This window comes from Martes martes (genome assembly GCF_963455335.1).
Source record: "Martes martes genome assembly, chromosome: 8".
In the NCBI taxonomy this organism is placed as follows: Eukaryota; Metazoa; Chordata; class Mammalia; order Carnivora; family Mustelidae; genus Martes; species Martes martes.
Window position 1 is genome coordinate 66,911,951 of NC_137895.1, and position 24,871 is coordinate 66,936,821.

A 24,871-nucleotide genomic window follows, 5' to 3' on the forward strand; every position below is an offset into this window, starting at 1 on the left:
CACGTTCAGGGGAAACTGCTGCCCTCTGAAGTGGGGATGGCAATTTTACCAGCTGGAGGTGGAAGGAGGTGCTGAGAACTGTGACTGCCCTCAGTAATGCACACCAAGGCACTTCCCTTTTCGACACCATTCTTGACACCTCTCTATCTCAGCTTCGACTTGGAGCTCTACCTGAAATCCACCAACACCAACTCCGGCGGCAGGCTCAAAAATAAAAATTCCACAGACAGCCTGGCAGCAAGTCTTTAATTAGGGATAGGTTTCCCTGAATATGTCCAAACCTGGCTTTCCAGGTAAATGTGCACCATTTGGGGATGGTTTACCAAGTGGGGAGGTCACCTTTCTGGTGAAGCAGTCCCCTGGTTAAAATGCAGAGTACACACTATGTATATATGTATAGGGGCTCAGAGATGAGCACTGAGGCCAGGATCACTTAGTGGGTGGGAGAAGCCAGACTGTAAAAACCAGATCTTCTTAGGCGTTCATACCACGGTATCCAATAAGCTTTCTGGTGAATCATTGCAGTCCTCATTTCTTAGAAATGATGATTCACTTCCACTCAAGCCTGAAAGCCAAAGAAAAGGAATCCAGTACCTAAATATGATAGGAGGAAGTAATGCTCAAGGAGAAGAGGCCACGGGGTTCTCCCAGGGCAAGTCACTTTCATAGCTTAACATGCACTCCCCCTTAATGTTCAAGTTTAAATCTTACTTGCTACTTTTTCTTTATGCTCTGGAGCTTTCCATTCCAGGACTTTTTTTTTTTTTTTAAAGAGTAGTTATATTATGCCTAGTAGGATAAAACAGATAGAAAACCAGTATCCTGAGAAATGGATAGGAAGGTAATCTCTCATTTACAGGCAGTGATTTCTTTCTTTTTTTTTTTTTAAATAGATTTTATTTATTTATTTAACAGAGATCACAAGTAGGCAGAGAAGCTGAGCAGAGAGCCCAATGTGGGGCTCGATCCCAGGACCCTAGGATCATGACCTGAGCTGAAGGCAGAGGCTTTAACCCACTGAGCCACCCAGGTGCCCCAGGCAGTGATTTTCTAACATTTTCTCCTTGGGCAAAATGTAATAAGTGATTTGAAACATAACTGGCAGAACACATGACCTATTTCCTTCTGCTCAATGCCCTTTTCTCACCAAAGGCCCAGGGACAGTGTTGCTCTTCAGGAATCATTGCTAATCCCAGGGTGATCTTAGTTTGCTAATTTTGCTTCACTGCCAAGTACTTAGGCAAGAACAGTACTGGAATCAATATACACTGCCTCAAAACTATAAATTCCTATACTTGTCAACCTCCTGCTGAGATTTTAACAGTCTAATTTGGTTTGAGGGTTCCTTAAGACCACTTCCATATTTTAGTTGGTGGGGGAGGGGGAATCTACCTGCTTCAGAATGATATTGTTTCGAATCAAAGATTCGAAGATACTGTTTCCAATGATGCATAAATAAAAAAAATAACCACCCCTCAATGAGCTCCTGGCTGGAGAAAATAACTAAATTATTTATATTTAAAACTACCTTTTCTTCCCTGCCACTGTCCTTTTACCCCCACCCCCAGCATTCTATGGAGGGTCCATACTGGGGACGATTCTTGTTTTTGCTAAGCAGATTGATGAGTGGGAGCACAGCTGGGAGAAACAGAAAGGCCAAACGTGTTTAGAGGAGTAGACGGACCTGTCGTAGGCGTCTGGTACGGGGAAGATCAGCTTGAGCTTGGCTTATGAAGGAGTGGAGAATGCAGAGAAGGTAAGTACAGGAGCGTATACTCATGAGAGAGAGGAAAGAGGTGGTGGCAGCTGCCACAGGGAGTGGAAATTTGAGAAAGATCTTTTAAAAGGGTATTAAGGGAACTTCGCTGGGTAATGCAAACCCTCTTACATTATTTCCCTGGAAAATAACAACTTTAGTAAAGCTACGTCCTTTTTCAATGCTTTTGGAGTTGATTTATGTTTTTATTAAAAATGAGAACATTTTGAGATCAGCTTTAGATGGAAAGTAGGGCTGCCCACAAAAATGCAGTTATTTAATTCATTTGTTCACACGTATTTATAGAGTGCCTACCGTGTGCCAGGCGTTGCTGTAAGCACGGACTTGTACTTCACCTGCTGTGCCCCCATCACTTTATATAGATGTTCTCACAGCAATTGATTGGGTGGGTATTATTTTGTTTGGGAAAAGTCCAGCCAGTGTCTTTCTCTCCTCAGCTCCACCGTTCCCCAAGTTGGATGTTCATGATAATGTATAGAATTTCAGATTCACCCCTAGAGATTCTGAGTTAGTAGTTCTCAGTCCCTACTTCAAACCAGCACCCTAGTTGATTTTGAGACATTTTAAGTACTCTAGAAAATATTGCTTCAACTTGCCAAAAATCAAGTTTCCTAAGCCAAGGTCGTTGTGGGGGTAAGCTGGGTATTTCTGCTAGCCAGAGGTCAGAAGTAGCCATAAACTGAAATTCTGAGAAAAATACAAAAAGGAACATAGGACAAGCCTGAGAGAATGGCTGTGCAGACATCTCTTTATGTGTGGAATTACTGTTTAATTAATGTTATTTTACCCTTAGAGATGATGTTTGTGTGTGTGTGTTATAAGTGTCAAAAGCTGAAGTGATTTTTACTTTTGCAGGTTTGGGACACTCTTGAAACAAGTATGGTATCCCAGGTCCTCTTGAGTCCTCCTCATATGTGTGGAATTGGACAGGAGTGATCTTCAAGTTCTGTTCAAGTTTATCTCAATCAAGAGGAGAAGAAAGGCAAAGGACAGTCTCCCTTTCATGTTACAGGTTTTGCCCTTTGGTAGAGCCTTAAAAGTCATCCTGTGTTGGAGCACCTGGGTGGCTCAGTCGGTTAAGCGTCCGACTCTTGGTTTCGGCTCAGGTCATGATTTCAGGGTTGTGAGATCGAGCCCCGCATTGGGCTCTGCATTCAGTGGGGAGTCGCTCGAGATTCTCCCTCTCCCTCTGCCCTACCTGTGCCCCCTACCCTGCATCTTCTCTGTCTCAAAATAAATAATCTTAAAAAAAAAAAAAAGCCATCCTCTGTTTAAGGGTTTGATAAGGAATGTCTTAATATGAACAGTAGAGTGATTCCAAGATAAAATCATGGTAGTTAGCTCCTCACCTGAGAAATGCTTGGATTTCTATTAGTCAAAGCCCACCTGCTCAAGTTAGACAAAGCAGTTGAGCCGATAATAATTAGGCGACCCCACTCCTGGCTGGATCTTGGGGAAATAAATTGATGAGGGTCTCTATTGCTGGCATGATAGCAGTGTGGGGAGATGGACCAATGAAGCAATGATTAGGAGCTGGGAGGGATGGCAAAAGCACTAAACAGACCAAACCCTGGTCACTGGGCCATACATCTATTCTGTTTGTACGAGGTCCAGAGATACAACCCAGCTTTTGGTTCTCCAAAGGGCAAGAAAAGTAGGATTACAGTGGCTGGGCTGTTGTTGGGCACAGTGGTACTTAGTACTCCTGCTTTCGGTGGGCCAGGAAAGACGTTAATGGATCAGCCTTTAGCTCAAACATAGCAATAGGAGAACCAGCAAGAAAATCCAGGTATAGTGGCTTAAGGTAAGAACCATTGCTATAAAAATCTGTAGCACCCTTTTGACTACCTTGGAGCTTTTTAAAAGAACGCCAACTGGTCCTAGTATCAGGTGGCCATGTGCTTTAGGTAAGCCTCCACCTAGTACCAGGGATGTGAATCCTGATTATTTTTAAGTCTGTCCCAGGCCAGGTACTGTTGTAGGAATGGATGTATGACATAATCATGGCCAATAAAATGTGGAGGTTACTTTGCTTAGAATGCTTCTAGAAGAGATCTTCCTTGATCTTAAAAAGGAGGGTGCACAAGCAGTAGTTTCTAGGGACTTACATGTTGTAGAAAGACTTCATGCTTAGAGTCTCTGTAGCCATTTAGCCCCTCACAAAAACAAGAGGAGGGACAAAGCTAACACTTGGAAGATGACAAAAGTAGTACAATGGAAAGAACTTGTGTACTTGATGTTGCTTTTGAGACGTGAAGTTGACCACCCTGGAAGCTCACTATCTCATGTCTTCATGTCCTGTAAGATAATCATTTTCCTTATTGCCGAAGCCATCTTGACTTGTGTCTTCTGACGCTTGCAGTCTAAAGTACCCAAAGTGACAAATCTGTCACTAGCTCCCCACGTATTTTTCTGAGGTCCAGAAGCACATGAGGTAATTTGTCACTGAAGCATGCTGTCTGATGTGGGGGGATACGGCAGCACTGGACTTGGGTTCAGAGCAATTTATTACCTGTGTCTGGGTAAGTCACGCTCAGCCTCATGTTCATCATCTGTAAAATGAGGATAATTATGTTTGTTTCAGAGCAATAGTAATATCCAAAATGAATAATGTAAGTGAAAGCATTTTGTATACAAATAGAAGTTCTTTTTATCAGAAGATGCTCTTGAAAGAAGATGCACTTAGTCTCCAAGTTTGCTCCAATGTCCAAATTTTCACAATTGCTGCTTTCACTGTTTTGTCTTAACAATGACATTATTGAGACGATGTAAGTCAGGAACAGTGAGGAGCATGATTAGGATGAGCAGGATTCTGACTAGCCCCCTCTGCGCTTGGTGGAAAGAGTAGCATGACTGCTTATCGGTGTCTTCCACGGGACAGGACATAATGGTACCTGTGTGCAAACCTAGGCCACTCACATCACTAGTTTCCATGCTATTCTGAGGCACTTTAAATTTAATTTTGAGGTATTTTCAATTCCTGTTTGCTTGCAAATTGATTTTGGCTTGGTGGGGTAGTTATATACAAACCTGTACAACTATCTTGATTATTTAAACATAATACAATTGAAACTTCAAAAACTGTGTTCTTGATGTGATATTTAAATGTGATGGTTGCATATATTTACAGAGGAGTCTTTCTTGAGTTTTGGATAACACCTGTCTCAAAACTTGAAAATAAAACCAAAACATCTCACCAACAGAAATATTATAAACATAGTTTTTATTCTTTTCTTACCTTCAATGAAAAAGGCCTCATGTCACCAAAACATTTTTTTGAAACTCGGTAACTAAACACAGCACTTGACAGCCTGATGATCATTTTTCTAGACAACTGCTGAATAATTTATATTGCTTTTTAAAAAATAACTAAGAACTATTTTTATTACTTCATTTCTGCTTAAAGTGGCAATGTGCCCTCACATTTTTTCATAAAAATCTAAAATATATCTAGTAATCCCAAGTGTTTCGTATTTGTTTGTTCTAAGTGTTTCATTAAAACTTCTCAGAAATAAGTGCACTTCTAAAGAGAAAATATATGTTAAATAAAGACGAGAGGAAATAGTCATGGTTATAGCAAAACAGTTGTTCTGAGTATTCTGACACTTAACACCTCAGAGCGAATGTGATTTAGTTGCTAAGGGACTTCTCTCCTGATTAAAATCTCAACTCATTAATTTATAGATCATCAAAAGATGGATAGCTGGTTCTTCTACCAGTAGTTATGGTTTGATTGTCTAAAGGTTTTCTACAATAAAACCTCAAAAATTAATGAACTTAAAAAATTTTTACATTTACTGATTTACACAAAGATATACAGATGTTTTAAAAACAGAAGTAGTATGATATTATAGAAATAAATGAAACCCTATCTTCAGACTTAGCAACCAAAGGAAGTTTGCAGCTTTCCACATGTTATTTTTCATTCAGCTATTAGCTTATTAAAATCAGCCATATATTTCATTCAGAAAAGGTTGATTTATAAGAAATTCCTTGTTTTCAGAAAGCACTATGCTTCAATACATTTAAACTATGTTAGTAAGAAAAGCATAAAAGAAAAATAACATAACTTGCTTTAATACAAAGGTTTTTTTAATAAAAAAGTTGAAGTCTACATTAAATCAGGAAATCAATAAATCTGACTTATACAAGCTTTCTATATACTTAGAAAAACCAAAAACACACAGTTTATAATAAAACTCTTTAATTCAAAATAGAGTCTAATTTAAAGAAAATGTCATTATGCCCAGTTGATTAGATAGGGTTTTGTCATTTAAATTAAATGGTTCACCTGAAACATGGTAAGTGTATAATAGAGAAAATTCGATCTTGAGGATACTTTGCAAATTACCTAGCTAATTTGCATCATGACTCAAATTCTTAGCTTCCAAAGGGCAGACACAGTCTTTAATTGCTTTTAGATAGGCACTTAAGAAATGCTTGTGACGAGGAGGAAACCCCAAAGATTATGAATCACTCTATTAACTCCAGAGAAAAATGAGACTAAACAAAGTCAACTTTCCAGAACTGCCCTTCCGCTGCCAAGAAATCATAATTATTTCCAAGTTCTTCCTGCTAATAAAAATGAGGGAGATGGAAAACAACATGCTCTCCTCTTATTTGATTAAAAAGCAAACAGGTAATTCAGTTCCATTCTAGGAAACCCCCCTCCACGGTCAACTTGAATTATTAATGACATTTTTCTATGCTAGGATAGTTACCATATTACAACTAGAGAATGATGCAGTTTCCCCCTGTCTTACTCATTCATTATTACACTAGCAAAACAGTCTTTTTTAAAAGGTGGGGGGATGGGGTGGGGTGAGAAAAATCTCATAAAACTGAGTAGCAGTTACAGTTTTTTTAAAGTTAGAGGGAGTTATAATTAGAAGAACCAGAGCTGGTCAAATTGAGATAACCCTAGAATTTTAATAGTTCTCTCTCCTAGATACTCAGCCACATGATCCAAATGAGAAAAATGGAGATGAACTATTAGATGAACATATAATAAGTACCAAACAAACACTAGAAAGAAAGAATGGAAAGAAGAAGGAAAGAGAACAGCAGGGGAGAAAAGCCAACCAACCAACCAACGAACCAACCAGCATGGCCTTGCTGAAATATCGTGGAGCTACCCAGCAGCAGCATTTATAAAAGCTTCTGTAAATTTGCATAATGATCCTGTGCAGTTCTTCCCCATTAAGAAGAACATAGCTACAAATAAACCATCACTTTTGATTTTGATCACAGATCATGGTTACAATTGTATCAATTAACAGTTAAGACAAACATTAGGCCATTCTTTGATAAAGTATTGTTCCTTAACTAGTACTTATGAAGCCAAAACCTCAGAGAGTCATTTTAGAATAAAATGTTGAGCTAAAAAGCATGACTTAATTCTTCGGGAAAGAGCTAAAGAATTTGATGCTGACATCATCTCCCTTATCCTCCTCACAACCTCACCGGCGCCCCTCACCACCCCCCCACCACCCCCCACGCCGCCTGCATTTACTTCCTTAATTCCACGTAGGTTAACCATAGTGATGTAGCTGAGCATGAACAATATTGCCCTTGAATAAGCTGAGCACTATCAAAGATCTGTCATATCTGAATATGGCATTCCCACAGGAAAGGAAAATTCTCCTCAGTTGTGAACATCCACTCTGTTCAGGATCTTTGGTACATTTGGAGTGTAAGAAAATAATGGCACAATAATACAAGTACTATCAAAGGAAAGATTTTCACCAAACGAAAGAAAAGTTAACCAGCCATGATATGTAACAACTTTCTAGAAAACCAAAGTAGATAGCTCTTTGTTCTCTACAAGTCCATTTCCATGATCAGAAGTTTGACATTTAAAAAAATAGTTTAATAAAAATACACCAGTTCTACAAGCAGCCTTCATGGTCATTTCTTAAATTCAACTCACCATAATCAAATCAAAATAATGCCATGTCCTCTTGTTAAAAAAGAAGTCCTTTTGTCACAAGAAAAGCAACTTTACATTTTATATAATACAGTACATCTCCCTATGAGTATACAGACTACGTATATAAAGGTCATCAGTATTTCTGAATGCAAAGTAAATATATTAGTGGAGTGCTTGAGTGAAGGTGTTAAACTTCCTCCTTAGTATAAACTTGTCACTCCCGACTGTGCAGTTTGTGAAATAACATGATGATAAATTCTATTTTTTAAATAACCAGTGTATTTCCTTTTTAAAATTTCTTAAAACCATTACAGAAATTGTCTTCATGTCTGTTCATTCTATAGACGTCCAAACCAATAGGGCAAGTATTCTAACACCGACTATGGAAGATGGCTTTTTTTGATTATCTAGACCCATAAGATTTGCAGTAAAACAGCAATACTGCAGGGTTACCTACAGGTTAGCCTATGTTGCTTTAAATGATATGTTTCTCCTGAATTGATCAGAGGTGTTACAGTACAAAGCCACAGCACACACAGGCAGAATGGACCTTAATACGCGTGTAGGCAGTGCAGTTACAAAGGGACGTACATTTCTTTTATTCCAGTACCTTCGTATAATAAAGTTAACAAAAATAATAAAATATTAAAAAAAAAAAAAAACAAAAGCCAGCTGGCACTGCCAACCAATTCCTGTAGTAGTCTTAGAAATCCTAATCCTGTAGAATTTCCTCTTGTAGTCATAAGCACCACCGTCTTCGGGAGTATTTCAGTGTATTGTTATCTACGCCAAGCAAGCCTGGTGATGCAGCTACCTGAGTTCTCTTGGTTGTGGGCGAACGTGATCTTTATTCATAATTTTCCAGCTTTCATGTAGGTGGGGATAGAGCCGCGCTGAGTCAACCCTTCAAACCTTTTATAGGTATAATTGAGAAAAACCCAGTCTTTGGATTTGTAGTCCGGTTCTGTGGTGTTTGGCACTAGGAAAGATGGGAAAATTAACCAAGAGCAAAGGAATTTCATTAGTGATCCTGGCAGCATCTTTACAGACTATGAAGTGTTAGTTTTGTCATAGATTATCTTACCTGGTTGTAAAATATCAGATTCAGGAAAGTCATCGAAATTTGAAGTATCATCAATGCTTTTGATTTCTATAGGGATTGCTGCTGGCCTTTCCCTATAAAAAAAGATCAAGTTTTCTTTAACTCTTTGTTTTCCAAAAACAGTTCTACTTGCAAATTCTGCTTCCTGTTCTATAGATAATAGAAGAGCCGAGAGAATTTATTGTGGACTTGAAAACTGTGAAGTGGATGTCATAGTTGAGTGTAATATTTTCTGAAAACATGACCATTTACTTGGAATTTTTATTTCTTTGTACCCAGACTTTCTCATGCTGTTTTGTTTAAAGTGGAAAAATAAGAGCTAATGAAAGGGAATGTAGAACAGAAGAGATTTTGTTCAAACAATTTAATAATTACATAATGTATGCTGGCTATTGTGGGTACTGGATTCTAGCTAAACAATTCAGGAATAGAATTCTTCTACTAAAGGATCCATAGATTAAAAGTCATTTGGGGAACGTCTGGCTGGCTCAGTAGAGTGTGTGACTCTTGGTCTCGGGTTCATGAGTTCAAGCCCCACACTGGGTATAGAGATTACTTTAAAAAATAAAGATACTTGAAAAACAAAAAGCGCTTTGGGAAGTTAAGGGGGGCAAAGGGACTACACATTTGCAATGAAATCTAAATCTAAAACTTTCTGCCATATAAATGGTAAGGGAATCAGGGAGACTAGGTTAAAAAAATCAGTCATGAAACTATCTTACCATGCTAACAATGTTTAAAAATAGAAATAGTTAAAAGAAGCTATCCATTTTTATTGCTTCTTTTTTTTCAACGAATACTTAACTGGATTTATTAGGGGACAAGTGAACAAAGCCAGTTACCTAAAGTCCTGAGTATTCTTCCCAGAATCATTCCCATTTCTTTATACTTAATACGATAACTTAATAAATGTATATTACTTTAGTGAGAAGAACCAAAGACTCTGGTGTCGTTAACTAGCAGCGTGACCTTAGGCAGGCAACTCCTTGCTCTGTGACTATTTCCTTACTATCAAAGCAAGAGATTGCACTAATGGGCTCTAAGTGTCCTTCCAACTGTGAAGCGGGGAATCCTCATTCTGTTCAGTGAGATGAGGTATACAGTGTAATGCAGCATATCAGTTAAGAACCAGGACACCCAGAGGTCCAATTCTAGTTAGAAATTCTAGCTGGAAAAAAAAAAAAAGAAAAAAGAAAAAAGAAATTCTAGCTGGATTATTTACTGGCTGTGGCACTGCAGGCAAATTACTTCTCTGTGCTTTAGTTCCCTCATTTATAAAACAGACATAATAATGGTACCTATTTTATAAGGTTTATTATGAGGATAAGATAAAAAATGCACAAAAAGTCCTCAGAACAGTGCTGGACATAACAATAAGTGGTCCAAACAAACGAGTTGTTATTATAGCAGGTCGAGTGCCTGGCACACTGTGGGAGTTCCTGTGAAGATGTGCCTGGAGCCAGTGACATATTAGCTGTCTCGAAGGAGGGGCAGAGGCTGGCCAGGCAAGGCAGGAGTGGGGACAGGAACAAGCGGAGAGAGAAGAGCATTTCAGGCAGAATGAAGAGCAAAGGGCAAAGCCCTGAGGTGAGAGGAGCGGGAGGACCCTCGGAGATGCCACTGGGACCGATGAAGGTAGAGCCACACCCCACAGTCCTGAAAGCAGTGCCTCGGCCTTAATTTTATTCTAAGTGCACAGGGAAGGAAGAAAAGGGCATGATCAGTGTTATGTTTTGGAAGTCTCACTGTGTGGAGAGCAGGCCAGAACTACCGAAGGTGCTTTGGCCACAAACTGAATTAAAGGCCGATGCTTACAATTAACAACTGCAAGCAAATTCTTAAAAGTTACTTGCATCATTTCACTTTTCTCAGTGTTTAAAAAAAGGGACTGTGTCTTCTTATAACTTCATAAAGAAGATGGTATATTAGAGAAAGGAGCAGTATACAGCATGACAGAATAGGACAAAAATGAGGAGTTATCGTGTGAAACCTCTCGTGCTGACATCAGCTTGCATCCCGTAACTCTGAATATAAAAATCGAAACAGGTGCGCAGTAGGTGGTTTCCCCTTTACAGTGGGCATTCGCTAAAACCAGTCATTTAGCTATAGTCTCGCTTATGTAGTCCAGAGAACACTGGTTTAATAACACTGTAACAGCAGTGAGTATTTAGCAGAGTCAGACACAAACTGATTGCTAAACCTAGTAAAAACAAACGTTTTACTTAGATCTCTCCCGTTGGAAGCCTATGAGCGTACCTGATGTGCCCCCAGTCTACACCTTCAAAAAAAGGATGACTTTTTATTTCTTCTACTCCACTATTTCCAATTCTGTTTTCAGAATCAATACAAAATCTAGAAAATGGAAACAGAAATGATCATATGCAAATTACATATACAGCACCCTATTTGCATTTTTTTCCAAACATTTCATTTTTTTCCTCTGTTTACCGAAGTCAGCTCCGTTTCTTGTGGGAAATGTGGGAGAGAACAGAAATCCTCTGTAATTGCACTGTACAGAGAGAACCACTGTAAACAGTTTGAAGCCATTTCCTTCTAGTCTTTTATTACAATTTTTAAAAATATGTGTTAGTACAGTAGTTACTGTTTTAGGGTGATTCTTTTCATTTAATATACTGAGAAAACTTCCCAAAGTAATTATATATTTTTCTTTAACTTCATATTCTAAAATTTGCTTGTGGAAATACTAGTTTATTTAGCCAGTCCACTCTTGTTGAACACTTAGTTTTCAATTTTTCATTACTAAAAACATCATGATAAACAGTCTCCCTACATCTTTACACACATCAAATTATCTGCATAAGCAAAATTCCTAGAATTACTGGGTCAATGATCATATACAGTTTAAAGATTTTTGATAATATGCTGTTAATTAGCTGTTCTCATAGGTTGTCCCAATTTATATTCCTTGCAGCCGTTCACAATAATACCAAACTGCATCTTAGTTGAGAAACAGAATGGAAACCTTTGCTTAGAAACAATTTCATATATAGACTTATGATAGGCACTGCTACTAGCGATTTATTTTCTCTTTTCTCTTTAACGAAATAGGTCATTGCGTACCAACAGGAGTGGCCTTTGAAATGATACAATACACAGTCCCTCTTCTTAACTCTTACTTTTACTGCATGCTTCCTTTTAACTGTTTGCAGTTTTTAAAAAACACATTTTCTTTATTGATCTCTTTGACTGTATAGATCAGTTAGTGGTCCTTTTCCTCCCACAAGAATAAAATGGGCAATTCAATCTTTTTAGGTACCTGTGAAGTTTCAAAATACCATAAACTCCTCTAGGGATTTAAGCACTAACCTAAGAATTAAGTCCTTGGCTTTCTCAGATATAGGTACCTCTGGAGGAAATACCAAAGTTTCTTTCCAGTTCATCACTTTTCTATACGTTTCTTGAGGAGTTTCAGAACAGAAAGGTGGATATCCTGCATATGAGAGAAAATACAAGTTTTATCATCTTTAATAATCAAATACGCTCTACCTACTGTGTATGTGTCATAGGGGAAAAAAATAGCCAGAAGTGCTCTATTCAGCAATAAAAAATGTCACCATTCATCAATTTATAATAAAATCGCTAATAAAGGCAATAAAATAAAGGATTCAAAGCATCACCCCCTTTATCTGAAAGGCCACGTAGATGCAATTTTGACACATGGGAGTTCTGGTTAAATACCCTGTTCCTGAATTGCTACAGAGCTCACTGGTATTTATCATTATTGACATTGGGGGATGTCAAGGAGTTCAGACATTTTAGCCCATGATATCTGTAGTATGCGCCATCCGTGGCACTCATGGAAATTTCTATAGTATATATGTAAACAAATGATAAGACATACCTATTAGCATTTCATACATAATCACTCCCAAAGACCACCAGTCACACAGCTTGTTGTAACCAGTCTGCATGAATACTTCTGGAGCAATGTAATCTGGTGTCCCAACTGTGGAATATGCCTGCAAAGGAAAAGCTTATCAAACCAGCATTCTTAAATATTCGTTAAAAGATCAGAGTATGGCTCATTATTGGAAAAAGCAATACAGCAGTTAATTTTGCATTTAATACTTGTTTCGCATGTTTATCATGTAGAAAGCTTAGTGACAGGTACCCAATCAGATATTTAAGATTTATATATTAAGATTTAAGATTTAAGATTTAATCAGTTATTTAATCAGTTATTTAAGATATGATTTCTGGCTGCCCACTACCCCCTCCCCAAGAAGCTCAACTAAATTATTTATATATTTAGCCCTAAATCCTGTGAAAATTAATAGAAGGACAGCTCACAAAAGTGGCCTCGGGATGCTAGAAGGGGGAGCTATGCTGCTGTACTCCTCACTGTCAATTACAGACCCCATCAGAGGAATCATCAACAGGAATCATCAACAGGCAAATAGGAATCACCTATCGTGGGCCCCAACAGGGAAAGATATACACTGTGTCTCCTGTGCGAAAGCAGCTACCCCTGCAACTCAGCCAAGGAGAGACCTTCACCACCCTTAACTCCTGCTTTGCTCCAATGAACTTTTGTTCAAAACAGCCCCTTTCAAACCTCCTTCTTCTCTTAAAATACAAGTTCTCTTCTTTGTTGGAGTTGCCAATGGTTTTGCCACAGCTTGCCTGTCCCAAATTGCGATTCTCTGTTATTCCCGAATAAATCCACTTTTGCTGGCACAATAATTGTTTTACTTTTAAGGTTAGCCATCCATTTCAAAAAGAATAAAGAGGCTGAACCCAGTGGGCTGGAGTCCACCACGCACTACTAATGTGAGTTCTTGGACAGGTGACTCAAGCACTCTGAACCTCGGTTTCTGCTTACAGGAAACTGCAGTAATCATACACAGTTGACAGGAGGATGAAACAAGAAAAGAAATTGCTTTGGAAACTACAACCTACTGTATATATAAACATCAGGTATTTTCATGATAAACCTAATTCCAGGGCACTGCTTATCCATCAGAAAGCAATGGAGTGTTTCATTCTTAATTCATATAAAATCTTACCAAAACAATTTCTTTAAGGTAGTAGTTCTCAATTAAGGGCAGTTATGCCAGGGACCATTTGAAAATGTGTGCCAGCAGATTTCATCATTTCAAGGACCTGAGGGTGGCAGGGGGTGGGGGTGGAGGTGGTTGCTGATTGGCATTTAGTTGGCAGGGGGGATACAAGATCCAAAGGATTTTCCTGCCCAAAACACTAAGAGTCCCCTCTACTTCTCCCTTGGTAAATAAACATTTGATAGAAGTCATGATAATGGCCATAAGAAATAAAACATGACAGCAGGAATCACTCGTAAATACTCTGTTAAGTCGAATTCCCACCATACTTTTAAGCAGTATTCACTTTTCCCCTTAAAAGCAGGAAATACTGCAATTCTTCTCTCAGTGGTAAAATCTAATCTGAAAGTGGCACATTTAAAAGTAGAAGGAAGTTTTTGTCATGAATTCATAGCTCCACGGTTTTAAAATTCTTTTTTTCTAACTTTTAAAAATACTGAAATGTTTTATGAGCACAGGAAGCTTATAGTTAATTACTTGGGCCACTGACAGAACGAGTTTGACCAAGCAAAGTCTTATTATTTGGTTTGAGAGGGTATTGGACTATTATCTTCCAGTCTATTAACCTCACCCAATACTCAGAGGGAATGCTGAATTAATTTCCCTTTCACCACTTGGTTGAGTTTAACAAATATTTATAGAGTGTCTGTATGTGCCAGGCGTGCAAGAGATCAGGAAAACAAAGTCAAAAGGCACATTCCCAACCCTGAGAATGTGCATGGACCTAATTAATAGGATAAAGGAAAGAGAAAAAGGTGCAAACAATTCTTATAATTGCTAAGTAATAAAGGAGAAACAGTGTGGGGCAAAAGTAGTTTTATTCCACTTCCATTTAAAGAGTAATTAAGTTTGGGGCGCCTGGGTGGCTCAGTGGGTTAAGGCCTCTGCCTTCGGCTCAGGTCGTGATCCCAGGGTCCTGGGATTGAGCCCCACATCGGGCTCTCTGCTCAGCGGGGAGCTTGCTTCCCCCCCCCCCCTCTGCTTGCCTCTCTGCCTAATTGTGATCTCTGTCAAATAAATAAATAAAATCTTTAAAAAAAAAGAGTAATTAAGTTTATCTGTGGTAAAATCTGCTTTCTAATTTTATTTTATCTGTTTTATCTGTTAATATGCCAAACTTCTTGTTTACCTTGTCTATAAAGTCCTTAGAAACACACAACCACCTTACTTACACTGATTGGCGGTTGTTTCAGAACAAGTATGAAAAATGGAACACACAAGGCATTCACTACAATCACATTCATCTCAGTGAGTTTTGTATTGTGCTAATTACTAGTAAGCAGGCTGCTTAATTATAGGTATGAGCCATAAAACGCTATAAAGTTAAACCATAAAGTAAAAATCAGCATTCACTTTTCAGGCAAGGAAATGTTACAGAGAAACTAAGAGAACTATGTGACCCCAGAAGCAGTTCTACCCTTGCTACAAAGTAAGTACTAATCATTGTGAAAATACAAAATGATCAAGCAAAACCCGAGTGAAATTTTAGGACCAGGTCAATCTTTCTTAAAGACCTGGCTAACTTACCAGCTGTCTCCTGTTCTTCTTCCATGTTTCTGCTTTCCTCTTTGAGTTCATGTTCTGAAATGCTAATTTCAACAAGAGAGAATTGTAATTATGAGGGGAAAAACTCCACCAAAAAACAAATTCACATACATGTAAATACATTGGTTTAAGGAATGAGGAGAGGAAGAGAACTTTCAGTGCTCAACAATGCTGAATTAAACTAGCTACACTGTGTCACACAGGAAAAAGAATCAAACTTACAGAAGTCACTTGGCGGGTTGTGTGTAAGGTTTCTATAGAATTCGGTCCTATGAGCTTTCTTTAATCCCGTGCATAAACCAAAATCAGATAATTTTACATGACCCTATAAAAAAAATCCAGTAAAATCAAGAGATTATATTAACTTTGAAACAAAAGCCTTAAGGCAGTCACTGTAAAAATTTTTAGCATTATAAAAATTCCTACAGGTGGTAAGTAAAATTATAAATATTTGATGATGACGATTGTTAAAAGCAGAAAATGGAAGAAGACAAAGACAGCCATCCTCCCTTGATGTCATTTTCACTGCCGAGTCTTCTCCCGTCACATCATTCTATGACATCACATAGTTGAGCAATAATATAAATGGTAGTTTCCTATTCAATCACAAAATCAGCTCTATTATTCCATTAAAATAATCAGCAACCCAATAATTCACCAGTTTCTTCACATACCTTGGCGTCCAATAAAAGGTTGTCTGGTTTAATATCCCGATGGATGAAACCCAACTGGTGGATTGCATCAATTGCTAGAACAGTCTCTGAAATGTAGAACTGTGTCTCCTCTTCTGTCAAGGTATCTTTCTTCATTAGCAGTGTCATCATGTCACCTCCATAAGGGAAACCAAGTATCATGTATTAGAAACATGTCAGGCTTCCTCTGTATCTGTACAACCTCTGCCTAATTTCTGCATTGTACGACCCACCCAGTAGACTACCAACCATCTCTAGGGCCAAGTAAAAAAAGTGTCACTGCATTAGCAAAAGTTTCACGACATCTGATGCTTTTTAAGGTAGAAAGTGGGTGATAATGAAGAAATATCTACCACTCAACATCCGTAATAAATTGCTGAGGAAAATATGCTGAACTGAGGAAATGAATCAGAGTAAGCACACCTGGAAATAGGATAGAGTCTTTCAAATTCAAGTTTCAAAAATGTTCAGAGCTCTTCAGTCCATCAAAAATAGAAAATTATCCCATCAAAAGACATTCTTTTATTTTCAAGGAATTTTTTCTTTAAAAAGGGACAAAGAATAAAAAATGGTGAACTTACAACTCAGAAATGACAGCTGTTAATATTTTTTATGATACTTTGAGTCTTTTAAAAAAAATGTAGAAGTGTTCTCTATCCTCCATCCCATTTTATTCCGCTTTCCCTTTTTGCTGAGTAACCATTAGTGTGGACTTGGTTTGGTGGGTATCCTTCTAGCTTATTTTTAAAATATGTTTTCATATACATATATCTTAATCTATGAAATTATATTCTTTCACATTTTAAAAAATTACATAAATGGTATCAACTGTACATATAATTCCCCAGCTTGCTTTCTTACTCCACTGTTTCTGAGATCTTATTGAAATGGATAGAGCTCCTGACTTTTAGCTGCTGTAAAATATTTCAGCAAGTAATTATGCCACATTTTATTTATCCATTCTGCTGACGTACATTTATTGTCCTTGCGATTTTTCATGATCACAACAATGCTTCCATGGTCTCGCAGGTCTCTGTGCGTGTGTCCAGGAGAATCTCCAGGGACTACGCTAGTCTAAAATTGCAGGATTGTAGACTGCATGCCCTTTCAACTCCGCTGGTATCTATGAACTGCTCTCCATAAGAGTTAGAGATTAATTTAGATAAAAGAGAGGCCAGTTTCTCCCACAGTCTCATCAGAAACAGGTGAAATGGTAGCTCATTTTTGTTTTAATTTGCATTTCCCTGAGTATGAGCAGAGTTGAACATTTTCCTATGTATTTATAAACCAGCCAGAGTTTCTCTTCTGTATGTTATTTGCCCATTGGGTTGTTTGTCTTTCTCTTTAGTGACTTTTTGTTCTTAACTCTAGACTTGCAACAATCTAACTAACTATACCCTGTTGACCAGACTGATAGTATTTAATTTTTTTTTAATTTTTTTTTAATTTATTTATTTGTTAGAGAGAGAGCGAGCGAGCACAGGCAGACAGAGTGGTAGGCAGAGGCAGGGGGAGAAGCAGGCTCCCCGCCGAGCAAGGAGCCCGATGTGGGACTCGATCCCAGGACACTGGGATCATGACCTGAGCCGAAGGCAGCCGCTTAACCAACTGAACCACCCAGGCGTCCCATAGACTGATAGTATTTAAAATGTGCCAAATGTATCGTTCCTTCAAAATAATCTGATTTGTGGTAAAAAATAGCACTATTATGGGAGGAACTATAGGAAAACCATGACTGCTAGGAATAGAAGAAAAAACCTAAGCAACAGGATAATAATTACATGTAAAGATGAGCTTGTGTCAGTCTGTCATTGCTATTATGTTTGTTTTTACCTCCAGGGAGAAATTCCATGATCAGATAAAGGTTCCTCTTATCTTGAAAACTATAAAACATCTTCACTACCCAGGCACCATCTGCTTCTACCAAAATATCTCTTTCTGCTCGGATATGGGCCACCTAGACGAATGTAGTTGGAAAAAATGATTGCAACACATTACACATCTTTCAAGTTGACCTCTTAAGAGACCCATCCAGTTCCTTAACAATCATGAAGGAAAGAGGGAGTTTTAGAAAGGATTTTAAATACATACGCATGTTCATATCCTCATTATATATAGAGAACCTCAGGAAATCTTTTATCTTTAGGCCTGGAAAGGTGGGATCCACAGGTATGTTATAGAAAGCTGACGCCTCTGAGGTAGGAAAATGATTAGTCCAAAAACTTTCCAACCAGAAACCTTCTTTGCCAAGGATCCTGGCTTTGTTACACAAATTTCAGCCCCTGGCCTTTTTTTTTTTTTTAAAAGGTTTATTTATTTATTTATTATTTGAGAGAGAAAAAGAGAGAGAACCGGGGGAGGAGCAGATGTGGAAGGAGAAGAAGGGAGACAGAATCTCATGCAGACTCTGTGCTGAGCGCAGGGCGTGATTTGGGGTCAGATCTCATGACCCTGAGATCAAAACCTGAGCCAAAACCAAGAGTCGGACACTTAACCGACCAAGCCACCAGGCGCCCCTGGCCTGACTTTTGAAAGTTAAAACTAGTAAGCAATGCCTTAACAGGTTGGTATAACAAAGTCAGGATCCTTAGCAGACTGTTTTTAACTGCTATTAGTCAAAAAAAGGGCCTTATGTGATTTTTAAACATTTTGGGTTTGTTTTTTTTTTAACAAGTAGAAACATTTATAATAACTTTGTATTATCTTGACAAATATAACTATATTATTTTCTGAAATATAAAAACCTCTATAATATCTATTAACATGATCCACAGCAAATTAGTGTAACTTTGGGGGTTTTGCTGCTGACTTGTCAGATATACAATTACTAGGGATACTTTTATATGAACATTTTATAGACTGGAAAATTTTATAAACTGAGTAATTTATGGGTTGGTATAATCAATTTTCAGATGTTTTGCATTAATATATTTATACATTTTCTCTTCAAAGATTAACAATAATATTTGATTTTTATCCTTTTGCTGTTCTTATTGTGCATTATTATGAACTCTGGCCCAAAGCACATGAGAACCCAGATTTCCTAAGCCTTTTCACAGTAATGAAATATGATCTGCTTAAAATGTCATAGTTGGGATTACTGTATTTATTACCTAGTACAATAAATGCTCTGAGATCAAAGCACAGGAAAAACAGTTGAAAACTAAGAACTTGTTTTCTGGCATGAATAAAACCTTACAATCTCTCTGGATCTGTTTCATAGAGTGAACAATGGTATCAAAATTCCTACTGATGGTTTTTTACAAAGCATTGTAAGATTAGTAAAGGAAAAATCTTAAACCTTTGATGCTGCATCTGCTGCTGTCAGGAAAAGTTATGTCATCAACTTGGCCCGATTGTTTTTAAATATCTTGAAGTTAGATTACAGGATGTTTTTAAAATGGGTCTATGTTTTCAAAGAATAGGAAGTTATCTCACATAGTGCCACAATATCAGGGAGATACATTGCTACTTTGTGGATTGGTTAGTATTAAAGTAAATGTAATTAAAAACTTCACATAATAACATACTAGAATTGAGTGGGAAAAGGTTTCCTAAAATGAAATTCAGTGGTTGCAAATGCAGATTAATTTATATAGGGGGCAAAACAGACTTGATATTTGGGCTCCAGTGAGATTTTTCCCTGCATTCAGGAATGAACAGTGTTCAGAAGCTCTTCAACTTCTGGCAAAATATTCTAGATTATGCCATCCAAAAGAAATACAATGCAAGCCACAGACTTAGTTTAAAATTCTCTAGTAACCACATAAAATATAAAAAGAAACAGGTGAAATTTTTAAATTATATATAGTTTATGTAACTCCATGTATCCAAAATATTATCATTTCAGTACATAATCAATATAAAAATTATGGAGTTTTCTTTGGTAGGAAGTCTTCAAAATTTGATATATATTTGCCATTTACAGCGTATCTCAATTCAGACTAGCTACACCCAATAGCCACATGTGGCCAGTAAACTGAAGACTATAGCTGGAACGAACTGCTCCTATTGCCCCTTCTCCAAAACCCTATCCAGGACTAATCCCATATGGCTTGGTTAGATCCTGTTTGTCTCTTTGTCTCTGAGGCTCTACATTTTGACCCAGACCTTTATTCTTACCATTATCTGTAATTCTCTAATACACTGTAATACTTCGACCTTCCTTGAGTTCCAAACCAGCCTCTTCCCTATGGAATCGGCGTGTCTTCAAAAAAGTCCTCTATCATCTCACCTCTGGACGGTTCCTTCACCTTGTCATCCTAATTGATGATTCTTCTCATCAGGCTGTTGACAGTTCTGTCTTCCCGCACAGTGAGCTCTCAAGAATGATCTGCTCTCTTCTCATGCCTTATGTGGCGAGGGGTTAGGTTTCCTGCTCATTCTCATGCTGTTTCCATACCACTGTGACACTCTCCTTCTCTGCAGTTCCTTGAAGTGCACACTGTGAAACTCCACCAGCCATCATCTATCCTCATGGCTATCGTTTACAGAGCTCCTGGGCAATTCCTCTTACTCACTCATAACTTCAGCTCCTGGCTCACTATCAACTTCCTTTCTAGTTTCTCCATTCATGGATGGATTTCAACCTCCATAAGGGTGAACCATCAAATGCCCTATCTACTGACTTCTTCCTCATCTCCAATGATCTCTTCTGCCTCTGCACCTCAGCCACCCATGGTAGTCGCCCTAGCCTTCTCATCAGCTAAAACTGTACCCCCTCTAAAATCTTCATTTTTGAGGAACTCTATTTCCATCTTTCATCTTCCAGATCTCTTATTCTTATATTTCAATCTCCCTTCCATGGATTCTACAACTTTTTCTCTATTACTCTCCTCACAATCTCGTATCTTTTTCTACCCAGCCTAGATTCCATCATTACAATCACTCTTTTCGCAAACACTCTGAACTCCCTCATCCCCTTCCTCCACTGTATTTGCCTGGCAAAACACCAACCCTAATTAGACTCAAATTTGTGTCTATTCTCTACCTACCCCAGAGCAACTAAGTATTCTACAGAAAGGTCACCCAAATATGCCAACTTGTTTCATGGTACATTTATGACTGCAAACCTCAACAGGCATTCAACTCTATTTCCCCAGCAAGTCTGCTTTCCCACCCTTTAAGTCAATAGTTGTGACTATTTCACAAATTCTCCCTCTTTATGCCTCCAACAAGCTATCTGTCCCTCCTTTACTCTGAGATGATGACCTCACTTATTTGCATTCAGGCAGAAACACGGTACCTGAGGCTGCTAGGTCAACCACCCTGCATTTGTTCCCATTTTCTCTGACTCTTCTTCCTGTTTTAGTGGATAGGTACACGTCCACTTCTATCAAAGATCAGCTCTTCTTTTTTTTTTTTTTTAATTGTATTTATTTATTTGACAGAGAGAGAGAGAGTGAGCAAAAGCAGGGGGAGCAGCAGGCAGGGGGAGAGGAGAAGCAGGCTCCCTGCTGAGTAAGGAGCCTGACACGGGGCTCGATCCCAGGACCCTGAGCTGAAGGTAGAGGCTTAACCCACTGATTCATCTAGGCACCCCAACTCTTCTGTCTTCCAGTGTATTCCTATAGTTATCTTCCCCTCTCCTGGACCTTCAATTTCTTTTTCTAATGCATTCTTCTCATCAGAATCAAAACATTTCATGTCTTTAAAAAAAGAAAGAAAAGAAAATCCTTTTTACCCTAAGTCTCACTTTATAAATCTGTTCTTTGTTCTGCCTCACATGAAAGATTTATCTGTACTCACATTCCCCGCTCTTTGCTTCCCATTTTTCTATCTCACCATTTCAGTTAGGCTTCTGCACTGCAAACCACTGGAAATGTCCTTGACAAGCTATTAAAAATCTCCATATTGTGACATCCACTGGCTTGTCTTCCTCTTGCACTCTCTTAGCAGCATTCAACTATGTGGAACACTTTCTTCTCTTGGCTTCCATGACACCATGTTCTCTCAGTTTCCCCCACCTGATTAGATGGTCCCTTTTGGTCCATTTTGCTGGCTTCTCTTCTGCCTTTTGTTTCCTAGGGCTTGTACAAAGGCCCTCTTTCCTCCTCTATCTATGTTTTCTAGGCAATTTCATCTTGTCCCCAATAGATGGTCAATATATTGATGGCTTCCAAATTATATTTCTAGAGAAACTTCTCTCCAGATTCCAGCCAACTGTGAACTCAACATCTCTTGGATCTAACAGGCAACTCAAACTCAGTATGCCACAAGGAGAACTCTTCATTCCCGCTATATCCAAATGTTCCTTCTTCAGTCTTTTCTAAATCAGAAAACAACACCAGCATGTATCCCATTCCTAAATGAAACTCTAGGTATTATCCTGATTCTTCCATTTTTTTCCTCACGATCCTTACCCATCCTCTCATCCCCCAATGTACAGGACACCACAGAAAATCCTGCTGGCTCTTCCACTAAAACATATACTTAATCTGTCAGACTCTTCTTCAGCTTCTCTGCTGTGAGCCACAATCACATCCTGGCTGAAAGTGGTTCACCAGTTTCTAAATCGCCTTCTCTGCTTCACTTCTTGTTTTCCCCATCAGCAAGCAAAGGGATTGATTCATCTTTGTAAAACCTCAATCAGACATACCATTCCCCTGTTCCAACAAAAGCGTCTTCCCATTGCATTTGGAATAAAACCAAAATGCTCTATCTTGGCCTTCAGGGGTCTCTGGGATCTGCTCCCTTTCTACCTCTCCTACCATTCTTTGTGCACTTAATTCTAGCCACAACGGCTTCTAGCCTCAGGACCTCTGCATTTGCTGTCTGGATATTTGTTCTACATGATCTTTTCTGTCATTCTTTCTCATTATTCTGTCTTTCATCAAATATTCTCTCTTCAGAGAAACACTCCCTCATCTAATTCTTCCTCCTAAAGCCAGATCATCTGCATCAATTTATCCTTTTGTACAAACTTTCTTTGTAGTCTTTCTCAATCATGACTATTTGAGATAGCTGTCTATGTCCCCAGTACCAGAAAAAAATAAGGATCAGGTTTGTCCTGTTAATCCCACCTATGTGTTAATCTACAACATCACAGGCCCATCTGGCACATCATTGGCCCCCAGTAAATACTTGTTGAACACAGGAAATAGAAATAAAGTGAAAGAATGCAGTGAAAATTCAAGGTGGGGAATATTTGAATAAAAATAAATCTTATACTGCCATGGTAACTATGGAAGCTTTAGGCGGGACTTTCCTCAGCTGCTGCTAAGGTGCTGACTCCTTCTGAGGAAGCCAGGACCGAGAAGGGTGAGACCCTCACTTCCTCTGGTGACTAGCACCATGTGGGTACAGCACTCGGCCTCTGTCTCTGGCTTGCTACCAGCATCTATCTACTCAGTCTTCATCCTCCAGTCACAGAGGATAACATCAATGCCCTCATCAGAGCAGTGGGTGTAGAAGCTGAACCTTTCTGGCCAGGCTTGTCTGCAAAGGCCCCTGGCCAAGGTCAACATCAATATCAGGAGCCTCATCTTCAAACAAAGGTCTGCGGACCCACCCCAGCAGGAAGTCCCGCTCCCTCCACCAAGGCTGCCCTGGCTGAGGAGAAGGAATTGAAGCAAAGAAAGGAGAATCTGAGGAGTTTGATGAGGACCTACAGTTTGGTCTTTTTTGCCTAAACCTCTTCTGTAACTTGTTCAGTCAAAAGCTGAACTCTGAAGTAAGCTTTAGACAGGGACTGAAAGACTGAAGTAGAACATGAGGTAGAGAGAGGGGCCATCCTCCCTCTATATCCGGTTGTTGAGACCTGTCCTAGCATATGTAATCCATTTAGGGTTCTATAGAGCCTCTATCCAGACAAGAAACAGAGGGGAACACATAAATAATACTATTGATGTTCTCGGATTTATGGCCCACCCTTAAGCTGCATTAAGTCACAGGAAACATAGAGAGTCCAGGAATATGACATTGGGAGAGGGGGTGGTTTACAGATTTTGGAAATATGTTAAATCAGCAACTTCTCAGGAAACTGGTCCTGCTTGTATGTGATAGGGATTAAGGAAACTGAGAACTGTCCCTTATTTTCACTGAAATCAGAAAAGAAGGTGTTTTGTTATGGAGTAAATGTTTGTGTACCCCCCCACCCCAAATTCCTGTGATGATGAACCCCCAGGGTGACTGAATGTGGAGGTGGGGCCTCTAAGGAAGTGATTATGGTTAGGTGAGGCCAGAGAGGGAGAGGAGGATAGCATCCTGTAGGAAGAGGCACCCGAGCGCTCGCTTTCTCTCTCTGTGCACACACCAAGGACAGGCTATGTGAGGACCTGGTGGGAAGGCAGACATCTGCAAGCCAGGAAGAGTGCTGCACTGGACTCAAACCCTGCCAGAACCCTCATCTTGGGCTTTCAGCCCCCAGAACTGTGAGAAAATAAATTTCTGTTGTTTAAGCCACCCAGTCTGTAGTATTTTGTTATGGCAGTCTGAACAAGCTAATACAATTTCAGATTATAAATTTGGAAGAAATTTTAGCTATAAGAATTGAGAAACAATAAAACAGGCTATCAAAAAATTAATAGACTCTATACAGTAAGATGTGTAGACTTCTTTTTACAAATTCCAATATTAACATTTACTCTAACACCTACTCAGTGGTATTCCTTTTGGTTGTATGTTAAAGAACTCATACCTGCTCTTTTTCAAGCATATCAGCTTTTCTCAATATCTTCATTGCATAGATATGGCCTGTATCTTTCTTCTGGACCAGCCGCACCTAGAATGTAAAAATTGACCATG

General features: G+C 38.8%; 1 protein-coding gene across 2 annotated transcripts in view; it reads right to left on the bottom strand.

The window, feature by feature from the left end:
• Window positions 1-438: 438 nt before the first annotated feature.
• STK38L (serine/threonine kinase 38 like) overlaps window positions 439-24,871 on the bottom strand; it is an 89,374-nt gene continuing 64,941 nt past the window's right edge. The window contains exons 5-15 of one of the 2 annotated variants that reach the window (XM_080812017.1): window positions 24,765-24,848; window positions 17,960-18,083; window positions 16,109-16,263; window positions 15,657-15,759; window positions 15,417-15,478; window positions 12,671-12,788; window positions 12,136-12,259; window positions 11,065-11,160; window positions 8,791-8,882; window positions 4,290-4,329; window positions 439-565 (exon numbers count right to left, since the gene is read on the bottom strand). In XM_080812017.1, coding sequence (XP_080668143.1) covers window positions 550-565; window positions 4,290-4,329; window positions 8,791-8,882; window positions 11,065-11,160; window positions 12,136-12,259; window positions 12,671-12,788; window positions 15,417-15,478; window positions 15,657-15,759; window positions 16,109-16,263; window positions 17,960-18,083; window positions 24,765-24,848 — 1,014 coding nt within the window. In that variant the 3' untranslated portion in view covers window positions 439-549. Of the gene's footprint in view, window positions 566-4,289; window positions 4,330-5,967; window positions 8,686-8,790; window positions 8,883-11,064; window positions 11,161-12,135; window positions 12,260-12,670; window positions 12,789-15,416; window positions 15,479-15,656; window positions 15,760-16,108; window positions 16,264-17,959; window positions 18,084-24,764; window positions 24,849-24,871 lie in introns of those variants that run through there. The other variant, XM_080812016.1, reaches the window with a different exon arrangement.